This window comes from Perca fluviatilis, chromosome 18, assembly GCF_010015445.1.
Source record: "Perca fluviatilis chromosome 18, GENO_Pfluv_1.0, whole genome shotgun sequence".
Classification (NCBI taxonomy): domain Eukaryota; kingdom Metazoa; phylum Chordata; class Actinopteri; order Perciformes; family Percidae; genus Perca; species Perca fluviatilis.
In genome coordinates this window covers 7460633-7480265 of record NC_053129.1, presented here as the reverse complement: position 1 = coordinate 7480265, position 19633 = coordinate 7460633, and the positions used below count along the sequence as shown (strand labels likewise).

Sequence of the window (19633 nt, the reverse complement as noted above, 5' to 3'; positions counted from 1 at the left end):
GCCCCAGTCAGGCACATCCCAGATGAGTCCCTATGTTAAAACACACGCACGCACGCACGCACGCACACACACACACACAGCATGCGATTAAAAGAGGAAAATAATGTGTTACCCATTAGCATGGAAATTGACTACATATGCTCCAATACATCCACACACACACACACACACATATTCACTGTATAGTGATTATGTTCACTGCATGTGAAAAAGTCACAGCGGGGGCATCAGCAGTGTAGAATATAGTTGTATATAATTTGCATTATGTGTGTGTTTGCATTCTGTCCTAGCAACAAACATGTCACACTGAGCTGTGGAATTAAAAAATGGAATGCTCAGGAGGATTGCAGGGTCAGGTCTGGACCTGGCAGGGTTTCGGTGATGGTGGACTGAAAAATGCATCCAGTTTGTGACAGTAAACAAACAGCCACTCTCCGTATAGTTCAGTAGAATTAGAATGTAATAAAATATAATAAATTACGCTCATACAAATTGGTGACAATTTAAAATATTAAATATAGCTAATGGAATATAATGCAGTAAGGGGGCTTTCATCATTATGGGCTTTTATCATTAGGGACCTGGGCCCTAATCCAATACACTTTAACCCAAGTCCAGTTGATTTGATTAGTGTGAACACTGAGCCGTGCCCAAGTGTCCAATTGAAAAGGTGGCTGATGTGAACCATCCCGTACGGTTCACACCATAGAAGTGGATTGCTATTTACCACAACTATGAGACATTTTTAACCGGTTATAAAACTCAATTTACTGATGCCACAATATCAGACGGCACTGCCACAATATCAGACGGCACTGCAGCCCACCGAGAACAGACCCAGATACGCTTCGCTGCCACCTTCTGTCAGGTTTAGGGAAAGAACTCAAACGCGGAAACTGAAGTAGTGAAAACAGAAAAAATATTTATAATCAACAAAAACTTGTGGTTGGAGATGAACTGGTCCGTAGTGGTTGGAAACTTTTAGCGGAGTGTGGCGAGGAGGTTGAGGTTTGTAGAAGCTGGAGACTGGACTGGAGCTGACTGGCTCCGAGATCTGGGGGTTGCTGAAGGTGAGTATTTTCTTCTAGGACACGGAAAACAGACAAGTTAGATTGAAGCAAAAACTCAAAACAAGAAACCACCAGCGAGAGCAGCAAAGACCTCATACTCAGGGTAAGTAACAATCCGGCGTCGAGCAGAAAGTCACACTGATCTTTAAAGGAGGTTGATGAGCTTAAGAGTAGCAGGTGAGTTGATTAGTGAATTGGAACCAGGTGCGGGGAGAAAGCAGCAGAAGGAGGCATGTCCACACACTGTGGAAAATGACGTTAGGGAAAGGGAGAAAACAAAAACACACCAGCCACACTGCAAGCAACCAAACGAGAAAATAAAACAAAAACACAGTTACACCAGACCAGAGAGTCACCGTGCGGGCGTGACAGTACCTCCCCTCCGACGAGCGACCTCTGGCGCTCCACCAGGCTTAATAGGGTGAGAAACATGAAAATCCTTCACCATAGCAGTGTCCAGAATCTGACACCTGGGCACCCAACTCCTCTCCTCAGGGCCGTAACCCTCCCAGTCAATACTGAACACCCCTACCTCTGCGGCAGGAGTCGAGAATCCGACTAGCCGTGTAGGCAGGATGATCGTCAGTCATCCGAGGAGGAAGAGGTGCAGGTGGGGGTGGCAGTAGAGTGCTGATCCTGACAGGTTTGATCCGAGAAACATGAAACGAGGGATTCACCCTGAGGGTGTGGGGCAGCGTGAGACGAACCACAACAGGGTTTATAACCCTTTCAATCACGAAAGGCCCCACAAACCTTGGAGACAACTTCCTGGAGTCAGTCTTCAGAGGAAGATCCTTAGAGGAGAGCCACACCTTGTCCCCAACCGAATAGGATGGGGCGGGAATGCGACTACGGTTAGCGTGCTGCTGGTAGTAGACAGAGTTCTTTAGGAGTGTAGCCCGAGCCCGATGCCAGGTCCGATGACTCCTACGGCTGTAGAACGGATGCCTCCTTGGCAGAGGGCAGTTTAGGCAGAGGCAGGAAACGAGCAAACTTGCTAAACCGATCAACAACAGTCAGAATAGTGGTCATACCTTTGATAGTGGCAGCCCAGTCACAAAATTCAGGGAAAGGTGAGACCAAGGACGATGAGGAATAGGCAGCGGTCGCAGAAGGCCTGAACTGGGCTGAGGTAGATGTCTTATTTTGGGCACACACAGAACAGGCAGAAACAAACGACTTAACATCTGCCTCCATAGTTGGCCACCAGAACCGTCTTTTGAGGAAAGCAAGTGTGCGGGTCACACCTGGGTGACAGGTAAGTTTAGACAGTTTGACAGACTGGGGTACAAACAGGCGTCCATCCGGACCGTTACCTGGACCTGGGTCACGTTGCAGGGCCTCCTTAACGTCCTCTTCGATCCTCCAAGAAACGGCTCCAACGACACAGGCGTCAGGAATAATGGTGTCAGGAACAGCATATCCACTCTCCTCTTTCTCAAACAGGCGGGACAGGGAGTCAGGTTTGACATTTCAAGAACCGGGTCTGTAAGTCAGAGCAAAGTTAAAACGACCAAAAAACAGGGCCCACCTAGCCTGCCAAGAGTTGAGACGTTTAGCTGAGCGGATGTATTCAAGATTCTTATGGTCTGTCCAAACCAGAAAAGGTTGTTATGCTCCTTCCAACCAGTGCCTCCATTCCTCAAGTGCCAGTTTCACAGCAAGCAGCTCCCTGTTTCCAACATCATGTGGGAGACATGATGTCTCTGTGGGAGACAAACGGTGAGAAAAGAAAGTTTATGATCGGTCGGGTTCCGTTGAGATAGGACAGCTCCAACTGGTGTCAGGCTGGGTGAGGATGGGTAGTGAAAAGCTCCTTCAGTCCCGTGAATGCCTCCTCATCCCCAGGAGTCCATGAAAAAAGTCTATTTGTGGAGGTGAGAGAGGTTAGAGGGGCAGTAATTCCTAATGAAACGTCTATAGAAATTAGCAAATCCCAAAAACCTCTGTAATTGCTTCCTGTTCTCTGGTCTGGGCCACTCCTGGACGGCTCTCACCTTGCTTGGATCCATCAGTAACTGCCCCTCAGCGACAATGTATCCCAGAAAGGTAACTGATGGGGCGTGAAATTTGCACTTCTCTGCCTTCACGAACAGGCGGTTCTCCAGCAGCCGCTGTTGAACCTGGCGAACATGTTGTGTGTACTCGACAGGATCTCTGGAAAATATCAAAATGTCATCAAGATAGACAAACACAAATCTGCCCAACATGTCCCTTAACACAACAAATCGCCATTTCACCGTTGCGTGCGCGTCAGAGTTTGTCAACAAATGTGCGGCCAGCTGGGGCATGCCCTAGCAGAGACGGAGTGAGTGGACTTACGGCAGGCAGAGAGCATTTCTATGTGTATCTCTGTCGTGTTCTTCACATCAGTGAGGCTTTCTTCTCTTGTTTCAACGAAGTGAATACATGACGAAGTGACTGGAACTATCCATCATCTCTCGGGCCTGGATTCTCAACGTCCTGGCTGTTGCCCGGTCTTTGAGACACAGCTGTTGTCTGTTTATTTTAATCACTACACGCGGTTCACAACACACAGTTAGTTAACGTAGTTAACACTACACACAGTGAAATTACGTGTCCTGTTTTTATTTCATGCATACTATCTGCTTTAAGTGAGTGAATCTATGGGCTGAGCTATTATCACTATTGTTTTGGAGAAGAGTTGTCAGGCGAAGTGGAAGAGAGTATGTCACAGAGGATAATAGGAGCCATGAGAGTAACAGCAACAGCAACAGGCCCCGGGGCGGAGCGGCCTGTGTTGATGTTGCGTCGTCCACCACATCCGGCTCCTGACAGAAATGATGCTTTTCCAAGACCTGAGCGATCAAGTCCTCCATGTTCGGGAATGCGCTAGCATCAGTCGCTATGTTAGCCGCCGCTATGTTTGCAGATTTTTGTGTCCGAGTATGTAGCTTAGACGACAACGGCACCTGTTTTCTCGCACTTGCAGGCAATTCACTGAGTCACTGTGATAGCAGATAAAACGATTTGGCGTCGAAGATAAAGGAATAGACCTGGTCATTCAATGAAATGCGGAGGTGGGTACGAGAGCCCTAGCTTTCTGCGACCATTGCGGCTGCTGGTCACATGATCTCCTCAAGAGTTGGAATTTTAAAGGTTTTATTGGTTGCAATTAGATAGCATAGGCGTAATGTACAACCCCCCCAATAATCAAAACTGGTCGGGGTAGTGAAGTCAAAGAGTTTAAACCCTGTGGCACGCAAATATTTTTTTGTTAAAGGTGCTGTAGGTAGGATTGCGAAGATCCAGGACTTAGCCAAAACATTTGAACATCGACAACTTCTCAGTCTCTCCTCCCTTTCTGCTAATGCCCAAAATGTTCTCCTAAGCCCCTCACCCCCACAAGGGAGAATTAATGTGTGTGCATGAGCAGTGATTGATAAACAGTTAGACACCCCCCTCCCCCTCCCCCCCGGCCCTGATTGGTGCATCTGAACAGGGAGCTGTGGAATTTTGCAAATCGCACTACAGGCTGTAGGTGGTACCAGAGGAGCTGGATTTATTTTTTACATGAATAAAGACATTTGCATGCAGAAAAGGCACAAATTGTTGCAGAAAAATTCACCAGAATGCAGGAAATGAAGCGTTTGATGCTCAACATTTCCTGGGAGACCGAGACACCCCAGTTATAATGTGTCCCGCCGAATGTTGAAACAAACTTCTTTTCGCTAGATAGGTGGCGACATCAACCCCCGCCATGTTGAACCCAAAGTTATGCCCTTGAGTTTGAGTCACTTGTCTTTGCTCAACTATTAATGAATCATGGTTTAAGACATGAAATGCTAATGTTCAGAACCTTGCACATTACAGAAGACTAACTATTTTTAGCTTACATGCTTTCATGTTAAACGTCTTGAAAATTGTAGTAGGTTTTTTATATTCTTCGCAATGCTGTTTTCACAATTTTCGTGTTCACATCATGTTGTTGTCATTAAAGTTTTACGTACTTCTTAGTGTTGAGTGGTGACGTGTCGTGCTTGTACCCTCATCTGAGTGCTGTCAGCCGACATGCATTAGGGGACCAGAAAAGGTACAATGTAAAGCTCAGTGAGACTATTTGTTTTTTAATGAGTAGAGGGAGTGTGTGTGTGTATCTGGCGTTCATGTACAGCATGCATGCTGAATTAGTGTGTGTGTGTGTGTGTGTGTGTGTGTGTGTGTGTGTGTGTGTGTTTGTGCGTGCGTGTGCAGCTTCCCTGCTGTATGTGTGAAAGTAAATGGGTATATTTAGGTTTTGTCTTAGCAGCAATTTTTCTCGTCTCCTGCTGTTAAAGAGCTATTCAGTGAAAATGTGTTCTTCTGTTATTAGGAGGCATGTGGCCATCTGAATAATGCATCCTGAACACTGCCTTGTTATGGCAGTGTATACAGTAATGTCTAAGGCCAGGTGGTCCAGAATGGCACCCTAATGCGTCGCCCTGTTCGCTGTTAAATATACATGAGTAGTGAAGCGGCTTTGTTTGTGAATCACATTAACTACAGCAATGAAAAGCTACTGCAGATTTCAGTGGATGAAGACATTTGGGTTATTCAGGTGTTCACAGGGATTTGCATGGCAAGCAATTTCTATTGTGCAGTCTGATTGGCCGAAAAACCGATGTAGGTTGGCAAGCAAGAATTATTGGTTGAGTGTCAATTCTTGTGGTAGACAAATATTGTAAGTGTGTTTAGCCTAATCTGAAGTAATAGTCTGCAACACTGCCAGTCTTAGGTAGCAACATCTGGGGCCAGATGCATGAACTATCTCAAAACATTAAATGTGCATACGGATTCTTTCTACCTGATTGTTTTATAAAGCTGGACCTGGCGCACATGCACAACTTTCAATTAGCCGAGGGGCCTCTAACCCTGAGGATATTCCTCAGAGCTGAGGCAGGTCAGTAAAAGGACTTTCCTGTTGGAATTCCAGAAGGTGCGGCCCTCTCCAGTCGCCACTCTGTCAGCTCTGCTAAATTCATGCAGAATTATGTATTTTACAAATATTACCGTTTTTCTTGATTGCTTTGACCTTCTTAAGGAAACTGGGATCCACTCGGTTTTCATCATCACTGTCTCAGCAGAGCAGAAGACACCTCTTGCAAATGTGTTAACCCTTTCTCATTGGATTGACACATTTTCCCCACCCTTTTGCAGAACAGTTAACACGGATGCCATTCAAGCAGTCCAAACTCCATTGTTTTAGCTATGGTAACCAAACAGAAACCATCTGTTCCTAACTATTAGAAACTACCTACATCAGTATGAAATCACTGAAGCACCTGTTTGACACTGTACAGCCAAACACTTCACACAAATCTTCAATTAGCAATCAGTCTGCAGGGTTAGGCCATGTGGCCCCATAGATCAGTCTGCAGGGTTAGACCATGTGGCCCCATAGATCAGTGTGCAGGGTTAGACTATGTGGCCCCATCGCCAAGACACAAGAGACAGAGTATCAATAGTGGCTATTTCTTACAGTAATAGATGTTTATACTTTACTGTAATAGATTTTATTTTTATTTTCTTAATTTCTTATACTCACTTACATGTATTATGTGTAATATTTACAGTATTTCAGTTTTCAGCCACAGTTTGAAAATAAGAATCAAAAACTAAAAATGGCACTGGCATGAAATCTACTTAAAGTAATAAGCTACAATGGCAAGCAATGGTGCACTGATTTGCACTGAGTGCTGTATTTTGTGTTTTGTTGTCCATTGTGTAATGGTTGGTTGGAAGAGCTCATACACTTGTTTGCAAGTTGTGTTCTTTGAAGGCAAAATTACCTTTTGTTGCATATTTTAAATGTTTTGGCAGTGTTAGAGCCTTTTGCAAACAAAATGTGTCATTTAGACCATGAGTGCCACTGTTTCGGCCTGTGTGTTAACTGTTTTGAAGCAATCAAGAAAAGCTGTATTTGCGCTTTATGTGGTTGGTGTCGGATGGTGACCAGACCATTACTGCATAGAGTGGCAGCCTGAAAATATTTTTTCTAATAATACAGTTTTTTACGATCACTATGAAACTTTTTTCAAAACTTTTCTAAACTCTTAACACAGTTAGCACAACATCCGTCTGTGTAGGCTATACAATTAACACATTTCTTGTTGCTTTGACACAAAATGCATACAGTTAACACAAATTTAAAATGTTTGAACTTCTTTTACACACAAGCTCCACCAAAACCAAAACAATGGATCTTTACTGCCAAATTTACAAATGCTTTCACACTGTATGTCAGAACAGATAACATGTTCTAAACCTAACTTATAGGCTAAAGTCAAAGTGAACAGCTGATCATATTGTAAATTGAAACACAAATATATCACCTGCATTTTATACATGAATTTATTGAGAAACAGCTGATTGAAGTTATGCAAATAGATCAATCACAGCTGATTCCCTTCTAGGAAACACACTCCGGTGTTGAGGTTCTTTCAATTGCATGATCATATGTTAGTACAGTAAAAGAGGACCTATTTGAACAATATACTGTAGATAAACACAAAAAACAAGAAAAATGCCTCCACGAGGGAGAGGAAGAGGAGTACTAGGACAATTCTGTCTCTGTCTCCTTTTTTTCATAAACCGTACATTCTATAAAGCTACTCTGAGATGGGTCATTCATTTTTTGTATTGAATCTCTGCAGCAAAAGAAACAAATCGGTGGCCGGGTTGGATCAGTGGGTAGAGCAGGCGCACATATACTTGGAGGTTTATGCCTCGATGTAGAGGTCCAGGGTTCAAATTTGACTTGTGATAATTTACTGCATGTCGTCCACCTCTCTCTCTCCCCTTTCTCAACTAGCTGTCCTGTAAAATAAAGGCAGAAAAGCCCAAAAAATTATCTTTAATAAAAATGTACTAAACCCAACAAAACAAAAATGTAGAGAGACTTCAACAGAAACTGCAGTGCAAAACACAATCTATGATCAATACAATCACTTTTGTGGGTGGTATGGGAAGACGAGACCGGCGACACCAAAATAATGCAGTTTCTGTAATTCCATGGGATGTTAGTGTTTTGTATGACATTGTGCTATGATTGACTAAATGTTCCTGTTCCTGGGGAGAAAACATGTGTTAGTGTTTTTGGAAGAATTATTTGTTTTTGAGACATGATTGCATTGTTTTGGTAAACACAGTGGGCCTGATTTAACTAATACTCAGCGCAGTTTGCGCGCCGTCTATTATCGCGAGTTCGGTAATGGCAAGGATTTATACTGACCATTCAAGCTCAAACTTAACGCATCGAACGTCATTAACCTTGCACTAGAACGTGTAGCAGCAAGTGGTACTGGTGCTATGGTGATATGGCTGAGCGTGCGATATTCCCACTGCTGATGCTATGACTGTTTGAAATGATCCTGATGCCAATATTTGTAATGTAGCGAGGAGTTTAACAACTGCTGGAATGGGATGTGAACGCCGTGTGGGGAGATTCAATTTCATCTTTGATTTCTTCCAGTAACTCTAATATTGCATGTCTGCTTGATCTGTAACGCTAAATGATGTTGTGTTCACTGACAAAGTGTGATTCTTGTGTTAAAAATATTTTCAGCCTCGCCTATGTCTTCGTCTTGCTCAAATTGCTGTTGCCATTTCACCAGCGGCATAAAGGTCTACGAGGAAACCTCGGACAGGCTGGTTTAAAGAGGCGGAGAATTTCCCCGCAGAATAGAGGTGCGCTCTTACTGACAGTCTTTATAAATACCACGGATATATATAATTAGGTGCACTTTTGCGCTTATCCTCCCACCTTTTGGGTGGAACTCCCACTTTCCCCACGACCCTCCCACGAACGCATATTGAAAGCGCAACTCGTCTCTTCTCGCTCATGTGGCAGACAATCTGCGATTTTACCCAAGTGCGCCTTGTTTGTAAATAGCCCGCATCGGTTACGTCCGTTTTTGCGACCAATTAGCGCCTGGAAACAGGCGCAAACGGCTTGATAAATCTAGCCCAGTGTATTGTGTTAGTATATTATTGTACTTTGAAAATCAGTGTTGGAGTTTAGTTTACATTGTGTGATTTTGAGCATGAAATTAACTGTTTTGCCAATCGTGTGTTATAGGTGTGTTGGTGCGTTAAGAGTTTGGGAAAGTTGTTAAAATTGAAAAAATTGTCATAGCGATCGTGAAAAACTGTAAAAAATAGCACATTTTACACTGCTAGGAGTAAATACCTGGCTGTGTATGGTGTGTGGGGGCTGCGTATGTCTTTCCTTGCTGCTTTAGAGATGGAACACAGCGCTATTGAGTAGGCTTGGTCAATAACTTTTACGATATTTTCAAATCTAACAGTGGTTACTTGAGTTTGCCGATAGTCGATCTAATCGCCAGTCTGACAAGCTGGAACATCCACCAGAAACATCTGTAAATGAACAATAGGGCACAAATTCCAGATATTATCTTTTTAACTTCTTAGTTCCAGAGCTGTATATAACGAAGTAGAACTACTTCACTACTCTACTTAAGTACTAAAAGGCTGTATCTGTACTCTACTGGAGTGTTATTTTTTTCTCCTACTTCCACTTAAACTTGAGTACATATTTTCGATGAGTTTAATAGGCTACTTTTACTCCGATAGAATTTTTATGTGCTGCATCGTTACTCGTTACTGTTGTGAATTCCTCACGCTACGGAGACTGTGTAGGTTAGTGTGTGTACGTTAGTTACGTACGCTAATTAATAATTATAATTAATTTACGTAAGAAATCCCCGAGATCGCGTCGTGTTTCTTTTCATTACGGTTGCCCGTTCAGAAGTCAGAGACGATGTAAGTTTGTACTCTTTCTATTTAGCCATTGTTGCAGCAGATGAAGCTATTCCTGAGTTGTTTCAGTCTGCACTGAGTCCTGAATGTTAACCATTTGACCCTGTGATGTGCTAACTTTCCTGTAGCTACATCACACGTTACTAGCTAGCATGTGATACGTTTTTGGGGGCTTTAATCGTTACTGTGCTGGAGAGGATGTTCATTTTACTTGCACAGTGTGATAATTGTACATTTTATTTCAGTATTTGTTAATATTTGTTATTTTAACTTTAATATTTGTTAATTCCTTTGGCTACAGTCTTGGCTAAACATTTGACATAATATAAACAAAATGACATTCAAACTTTTGATTGCTTTCTTGAATAACTAAATAACACAATACTTGTACTTTTACTTTCAGTACTTGAGTAGTACATTTTAAGATAAACTACTTGCAATACTTAAGTACAAACAATTTTGAATACTAGTACTCCTACTTAAGTGTTGTGCTTAAAGAGCACTTCTACTTCTACTCAGGTCACTTTTTTGATAAAGCACTTGTACTTTTACTCAAGTATGGGTCTCTAGTACTTTATACACCTCTGGTTCTGACACCATAACATCATTCAAATCCCACCTCAAAACCCACGTGTTTAAACTGGCTTACTCACTAATTAAAGAAAAAGAATTTTTTTTTTTTTTTAAATCTAATGTTGGGTGTTTTGAAAGGCACCTCCAAATAAAATGTATTAGTATTTTATTATTATTAGTTCTGATAGTAAGTTAGTTAAAACCGCTTTAATATCGGCGTAGGAAGAACCAATCACAGATCATCTCTTCAGTGGTCGATATACAATCGGATCGCCAATCGGCACAAGCCAACTATAGAGATTGAATCTAATGACACAATTTTAAAGCCAATCAGTGCAAAGAAAAGGATACAGACGCGCTTGAGGGTCGGGTCTGGTGGTTCTAGTGTTAAGTGGGAGGGAAGGGGATTGGGATTGGTGGCGAGGACTCAAACCTATTCTTACACTTGCGGTTTGCAAGGAGGTTGTCTTGCTTCCTACATTCAGAGGGCTTAGCCCTGCAGTTATTGTGATAATGATGGAGCCCGGCTATCAATGTGTGCTGCAAATTGTGCAGCTAAACTCTCCATAATCTAGATGGGGGCATTTAGCCATTTGGAATGCTTGCAGATAGAATGATTTGCAGCAGCCTAATATAGGCTAGCTTAAAGATTTGAATGCTAATGATGATACTTAATGTGTTTTCTTACACCTGTGGGCATTAAAATGATAATGTGGCATCTGCTAACCAACTGCCCTTTATGTTAATTTATGCAGTTCTTATATTAGAGCAAAGGTCATTGGTGTCTGACTCTCTCTTGTGACTCTGCTTGTTGACATTAAAGTTCTCTAGCTATATCAGTGATTTAAGTCTGAGTAATCGGTTGTTCCTTGCTCCACTCCTCTCCATCTGACTCATCCACCTCTTCCCATCCTTCTGTCTCTTGCTCATGCTCCTCTGTGTCTCTTTCTAGTTGGTGCTACCAGAGTACTCCATCCATGGACTCTTTTGCATCATGTTCCTGTGTGCCCAGGAGTGGCTGACTGTGGGCCTCAACATCCCGCTGCTCTTCTACAACACGTGGAGGTGACTATCCAATCCATCGTTGTTTGTGTGTGTGTGTGTGTGTGTGTGTGTGTGTGTGTGTGTGTGTGTGTGTGTGTGTGTGTGTGTGTTCTAGACTTTTAAAAGGATGTCCTCGCTTCTAAAAGGTTATGTTTAGGTTTGTGGTGGCATTGATGGTTAAAGTGATGGTTCGGAGTAATTTCACCCTAGGGTCCTTTGCACCATGATCTCGAGCCAAACACCCCCCCAGAAGCTTTTTTCACCTGGGTCGAACATTGGGAGCGTTAGCGTAGCGTTATCAGCTGAATAGCTTAGCGCAGAGGCTAATGGATCCGAAGTGTCTCTTAACATTACCCCACTAATAATGCCCGAAATGATACCAAACGTCTACAGTAGTATATATAGGTTATGCACTCATAAAACTATGGATTGTAAAATTTGTAAGTACACCAGAAGTTTATGTAAATAACACTTGCCTGCTGGCTTCTGCTCTCTGCTGCTGCTGCTGCTGTTACTACCGGGCAGTAAGAGTGCTTAGGGACATCTACAAATTACACCGAAAAGAGATGCAACAAAAATATTTATTAATTTAATGATTAAATAAGCTAATGTCTCCAAACTTACCTCAATTATTACTTGTCTCCTGCTAGTTATACTACAGCACTTACTTTAAAAAATAAGTTAAATTAAAAAATATTTTTGTTGCATCTCTTTTCGGTGTTGTAATTTGTAGATGTCCCTAAGCACTCGTCTTACAGCAGCAACAACAACAGCAGAGAGCAGAAGCCAGCAGGCAAGTGTTATTTACATAACCTTCTGGTGTACTTACAAACTTTACAATCCATCGTTTTATGAGTGCATAACCTATATATACTAGTGTAGACCTTTGGTATCATTTCGGGCATTATTAGTGGGGTAATGTTAAGAGACACTTCGGATCCATTAGCCTCTGCGCTAAGCTATTCAGAGGCTAACGCTACTCTACGCTAACTCTCCCAATGTTAGACCCAGGGGAAAAAAGCTTCTGGGGGGGTGTTTGGCTCGAGGTCATGGTGCAAAGGACCCTAGGGTGAAATTACTCCGAACCATCACTTTAAAATTAAGATAAGGTTAAAATAAAGCTAAAATTAAATAAAAAAATAATTTGTAGATGACGGCAAAACAGCTTCACTCATCTGTTATAGAATATTTTTGGTCAGCTAAAAACACAAAAACATTGCATCCGTCAGCACATTAGTGTGTTGTTCCATACTAAGCCCATTTGTGACCGACCGGTAGGCTACCGACAAAGTTTTCATTACTTCACTCAACTGACTTCAGCAATTTAAAAATAAAAGCTTAATTTACTTATTTATCGGGAGGTGCAGGAATGCAGTTCCCGGATCGTCCCAGCCCACTTGTCTTTAAGTAATAACGTGAAAAACATCTTGTTATAACAGTAAACTTGTCACGTTATAACGTGATACTGATCCCTTATTGTGGCGTGGCAGCAACATGCTTCGGTAGATCTGGCATCTCTAATCAATGCAAACTTAATGTCATCTCTCCCCTCTTCCATAAGTGTCTTAAAGATTAGGTTAAATAGTGGAATAAAAATATAATACAATATATTGTATCATATTTAGTAGGGAAATTTGTTTAGGACTTAAAAGCTGCACATTTAAATAAAATCCCTTGACAGAACATATGAACAAACTGTACCAGTCACAACAATAAATTGCACATAAAATATTGCACAAATCCCATGATAAGAACATATTGCACATAACACGGTCTTCCCTCATTCCACAGTAAAACACCATGAAACTACTGTAAATCTCTACAGCCTCAAGCCGCATTGTTTTAAAAGTTTGACAGGGGTAGAAACAAATGAGTTTTTAGAACACTTGAGTTTACAGCAAGGGACTCTGACGTCTGCCAGAGGGCAAGTGCTCATTCTGTGAGGAGGATATGTGATGGGTCAGTCCATAGAAATTAAATGGATAGAAAGGCCATTTCCATTCCTATCAACGTAGGTGGTCAGAGCAGCAGCCATTTTTTGTGTACCATTGCCATGGTAACATATAAACTTCCGATACTAAGCCGACTTCCAGCAAGTCGCGGAGCTGAGGTTTTGCAGTAACGGACAAACAGCAGTGGAGTAGTAACGTTACTCCAGATTTCCACTGGATGCATAACGGCTACGGACCGGCTCTGCTGCGTATCTGCTGCGTGCTCCGCCGTCCGTCAATACCCATTAGGTCCGGATTTGTTGCGGGTAGAATAGAACCACAAAACCGACAACAGTTAGTTTCCATCCAGAGGAGTAGAGGGGAAACAGCTCTGTGCTGTGTTTTCAAGGTGTAGTGCAGGGAAATGTAGAGCAAACTTAGTTTTTTGTTTTACCGTGAGGTTGCCATACCATGCTGACATCCCATATAAGTTTTCTAGTACAACCTAAACAATTAAAATAAAAACATGGTCCTCTTGTCCACACCATACACTAATAAAAATATAAAGAATAAAGTCTGCTGTAGACGGGAACACAAACTTTCAACATGGTCCTTTCAGGTGAAAGTGTTGTCCAAGTGAACCCCAAGATATTGATATGAGCTGACCTGATCGATATGTGTGTCATGTATGACAACAGAAACATGATCCCCAACTGATCTAGGAAAACCAACTCTGGAACCAGTCACATATTTACTTTACTTCACATTCTGTTTCTACCTCTCCCACCATTCACGTGTTAATTTAATTGCACCTTGCAAATGTTGTTGAGGATTTTTACAACAAATATTCTGGATAATATGCATGGTTAAAAGCAAGTATATCGGTATTCTAACACTTCTCAAGCCTCTAAAAGGCAATGTCTGAAAAATGGGTCACCAGTCAGTGAGCTTCAGATTTCTTTTGCTGCTTCTTTGTCTGTTTTTGTCTTTGTTGCTGCTCTTCCCGCCAGTGCTGGTTAGACATACACCGCTGGCAGCCTGATTGGTTTAAGCTCATGTGCTCAGCTGGTTGAAGTTACAGACTGAGAGGAGAGGAGAGCCAAAGAGAGAAAAAACATCTTGCTGTCTCATTAATTGGAGACTGTGCCAGATGCCCACCAGCTACAGAGGCTACTTCCTGCACAGCTGAGAGATAAGAAGACAAGGAAGAAGAGAGAGGGGGTAAGACAGATATGGAGGAGGGTGAAAAATGAAGGAGTAAGTGGCAGAAGGCAGGACGGTAAGGCGAGAGTGAGTGAAAGGAGAGAGATCTAATACTGACAAGGTGAGTCAGAGGAGAGTGAAAGAGGGAGGGAGGGATACACTGATTGTGATCAATTTAAACAGAGTTCATATATTACTACTATTCATGTTCATGTGATCACATACTACCGTATGTGATACTACCATATGTGATCACAGCAACATATATTGTGTGAATGTATGTGTAGCTTCTTGCTTGTGAATGTCCATGTGATGCTCTGCATCATTTAAAGATGTGGCTGGGAGGGCTGCTTTAAGAGGTTTAGATTAACATTGCTATAGAGCTAAAAAATGACTTTTTGAACGGCTCTGGTTCAGGAAGTGATTTTCACCATTCAGTCTCTCCATTGACGTTTTATTAAATGCTTATACAAAAAGATTTAAGCCTGGAACCAAACAAACCCCCTCAGAGATGAATGGTGACCATAAAACTTTATTCGGTGCAAAAGAACATTTTGAAAACAGTAAAAAAAAAGGCAAAGGCACTGTGTGAATAAAAGATCATAGACCTAAATGGTAGCAGCTCGCTCTAGCTGTTCGCAGATGCAGTAAACATTTCCATGGTAACCCATCAGAGACGTCGTTGTCACTCTTAGGATTGTGGGTACTGTAGTCTATATCAACGACGTATCATTTATGGGATAGTTCCGATGCCGCCGGAGATCCCACCGGATGTCACTCATTTTCGTCCGGATGTCCCTTACCTTCCACTTTCTTTTTATTGCCATTCTAAACTCTGGTCGATTCGGGAATAAACAATCAAATTATATAGATTTTTTTTCTTTTTAACTCCATCACACATTCAACAGCCTTTTGGGTACTGTGCGAGGTGAAAGGGAGTGTATGTTGCTGTTCTAAAAACAGGAAGTTAGTTATTTTAGTTTGCACCTATGATTTGGCTTGCTCACCAATAGGGTCAACAGTAGGAGCAGCTCATGCACAGCTCATGGAGGAAATTAAAGTACTAAAACCCCGAGAGCCCAATTGTCACAATTTGTGTTAAAATTCATATCTCTGGTGTCCATCACAAATAATTGTTCACAAATCTGCTTATAAATCATGGAAAAAAGACCCTCATAACTTTGAACTGACTTTTAAAACCCTTAGTCCAGAGGAACTTAATTAATTAATTTCCATCCCACCTCCAATAGCATTAGATTATAAATGTCAGAGATGGATATCTTAGACCCTATGCAAAACTAAAACTATCTGTGTCGCTAGGTACAACTAAGGGTAAAAAAAAAGGTAGGGTAAACTGACCCTTTTATTAATTAATTGAGACTGTCAGGCAACATGGGAAAAGTGAAGGGGTGTAACCTTAGATGTTGGAGTTACAGTAGATAGTATGTACTATGCTATACCACAATGCCCCTACATTTGAAAAACCTGTATAAATTGAACACCAAAGAACAATATTAACTATGCTATAATTATTAACAACATACCTAAGTAAAATAAATAAATAGCCAAAGCTATAACACTTCTGTTTTCTTTGTAACAAAATACTGTTGAAAACAAACTCTAAACTAAACTCCATTGTGGAGATGATTCGAGCATGTTTGAATGTCACATTTAATTTTAATATGAGTTTCCAAGTACCAGAAGATGCACAGCAGTTTCAGCTGCAGCCACAGGATGTCAGGTCAGATCAGTTGATACAAGTGAGTACAGCCAAATCATTATTGATTTGATTTGAAACTGTTATGAGCATAGTATATCTTCATTAGGCTATATGATATAGCAGCTGCAGGAAATACGTTAACATACATGAACATTTGTTGAACAGAGGCAATTAAATGATGCAGAATAGTGCAGCATTTGTTAACACAGACATGCTGAATCCACACAGTAAACCAATTCAGTCTCAGTCTAGCTCACGGTCATATCGAGTTGTGAAATTACTTGTTCTGGATGCATGAGGCCCTTTGCAATCAGCTTTGCACTTTGCACAGTAAGTTATCTCTAACAAATCTAACATAACTAACGTTAGCTAAGAGCTAGCTAGAGTGTTTATCAGTTAGCACAGCTGACAGCTCACTAAAAAAGAAGCTCAAAGCTAGGTTAAAGCTAACGTTAACACTACAGTGTTTCTCAGTTAGCACAGCAGACAGCTAACTAAAAAAGAAGCTCAAAGCCAGGTTAACTGTCAGCTTTCTGGTGTAATTTCTTCACTGTATCGTGAACTCACTGTAGACTTACCCCGCTTTGGGTTTAGCCAGAAAGAAATTGCTCTGAGCGTTGAGCATTGCGGTGCTTCACCAGCTGCTCCTTTAAGTTATTTTGTGGAAGATCGGTAAAAGGCTGAGCTAGCGAATGTTAGGTAGGTAGCTATCAGTCCGAGCTCAGTTCAAGAAATGGCGGCCAGTTTCTAAAACATTGCTTGCGACACGAGATGGATGAGACAAGTGAGCAGAGCTCGCGCTAAGTTTGCCGCTGGGTTGTAATTTGTTAAAGTTCATTTAGCTTGGTTACTAATTCAACCACTACTCTCTTCGGAAATGTGAGGAAGACCCTTCCATCCATGGGGAGACCACTTAACGCCTGTGAAGTCCGTGTACGTTATGTGCTGGCGCTACCCGAGCTGGCTATGTACTCTGGTAAGAGAGTCGCTGCAACCTTTGGTCTTAGTTCAACAGATTTATTGACATCCAATCCCAGCATGTGAATACAGTGCTTGTTGCTAGTATGTGTTTGTGTGGTTTTCTGTAAAATAGAGAAATACAGAATATGTAAATATAACCTGTACATAACGAATACACATATATACAGATTACAGGTCAGTAGGCAACAACTCACTGCAATATACACAATTATATACAAAATACATAATTGCTATGCAATAAATAGCTGTGCAAACAACCAAATAATACTGGGTAGTACTGGAAACCAATAAATTCCAATGTAGTAACGAATATGCTGCAGGTCTCATTGTACAGTTACATCTATTGGCCACTAGATGGCGCTCTAAGACCACAAATGAACATAACAGCTACATACAGGTGCAATAGTCATGTGATACACCAGCGGCGCGAATGGCACGGTGAAATGCGCTTCAACAATCAAACCAGCAACACCATCGCGAGTGCAACAGCTGAACTAATCCTCAGCAGGATTGTAATTAACGAATGTACAACACTGTGCTAACATGCATCCATGAATCAAGGTATTAACTATTGTTTCTGAATGACATATTTGCAGTAAGCTCCTAGCATTAAGTAGGCAATTAAACATAAGTAGGCAATCCTGAACTATAGTAAAGAAAATACTGTTATGTTAGCTACACAAACAAAGATACATGCAACACCAGCATGGACATAAAATTGTGCACTTACGTTCTCAATAACGCACACGGCAACACAACAGAATGCTATATAAGTAACGTGCAACTTTAGGAGCAGCTGTACTCGTGTCCGCAGCGAACTACAAAACGGAAATGGCGAAATTGCGCATGTGCGCAAATGCGTGAGTCCAGGGAGTGACGTTGGCTCATTAGTCCAGCAGGGAGTTTTCCACAACGCCCATTTAACAAACTGACTCCTTATTGGCCGAGGTCGATAACTCTGGGAGTTGGAAGGGGTGCCTTCTCACTCCGCCTTCTCGCACAGGTTCATGGATCTGAGTGTTGCGATTTTGGTTTCATATCGCATATCGTTACAGCCCTACTCTACACTCATATTTTGAGATGCCATTTACGCTGTTGAAAACGTAAACTAGTTTCCAATAAAGCAAAGACAACAAGGAAGTTCTAGAGCACGCGCCTGGCTACCCATAGGCGAAATCCAGGCTGAAATAGCCTTTTTAGTTTTTCCTTGCCTCCAAGTGAGTCACTGTCACATCCCATGGCAGCGCTGGATGCAGGAAGAAATAGTTCTCCGTGAATATAGCACACACTGAGGCATTTATTGCTTCAATCGAATACATTAACCATCAACACTGACTGCCCATATACATAAAAGGTGTCAAATTTTCCTTTTAAAATGCTTTGGTTGCCAGCTGAATCATTTTCAAAACGTGTGTGTGTGTGTGTCTGCCTGTGTGTGTGTGTGTGTGTGTGTGTGTGTGTGTGTGTGTGTGTGTGTGTGTGTGTGTGTGTGTGTGTGTGTGTGTGCGTGCGTGTGTGCGTTCATGTGTGTGCGTTACTCACACACACACTCCACATTTTTCTATGTCTATGACTTAAAGGGGCTGTACTCGACATTCAGAACATTAATATAGTAGCAAACCAATATTTGCTAATTAATACTACTACTAAGTAAGTATTAAAGTCTGTGAGTCTTCAACACTAAAACCGCCAGGCTCTTAAGGGTACTATTTCCGTTAATCTTAAGTATTTTATTGCATTTATATTTTAATTATGGATCTTGTTTTTATTTATTGTTTTTACTGTACAGCACTTTGTTACTTGGTTTTAAAAAGTGCTATACAAATAAAGTATTATTATTATTAAACCGGACACCCTAAATTCTTAAAGGCAAAACAAATGTTGAAATACATTTTAATCAATTTTAACATTTTTATTTTGGCAGGTAATCTAAATGGTAAATATGCCAATTATTACATTATCACATTTGGTCTAATGAAAGAACAACAATAAGTCCCCCTTCAGCATTTATATTTGTCTCTCCATCTCTCCTGTGTGTCTTTTAGTTCAACAGTCAACACACAACCTGCCATCTGATTGTGCATATCCACACCAACCTATTAAAATAATACAATTTAGAAATGTTAGTATTTTGTTCAAATTAAAAGGTTTCTATGTCACATCCATTTTCTCAATGAGCTGTACGGTCATTATATACAAATGTGTCAATTTGGCTGCAAGGAGTGTACCAACGTTGATCTGCGCTATTCCTGGCGAATAGAGAGGAGTGTATTTGGTTTTCTAAACATTATGCTATCATTATGACAATATAGGCATGTGCAGAAAAGGTATTT

At 41.4% G+C, this 19633-nt stretch overlaps 1 protein-coding gene across 3 annotated transcripts in view; it reads left to right on the top strand.

The window, feature by feature from the left end:
* Positions 1-19633, top strand: part of cnih3 (cornichon family AMPA receptor auxiliary protein 3) — a 143205-nt gene that overhangs the window by 107800 nt on the left and 15772 nt on the right. For all 3 annotated transcript variants that reach the window (XM_039782002.1, XM_039782001.1, XM_039782000.1), the window contains exon 4: positions 11374-11486. In XM_039782002.1, the coding sequence (XP_039637936.1) occupies positions 11374-11486 (113 nt within the window). The remainder of the gene's footprint in view (positions 1-11373; positions 11487-19633) is intronic.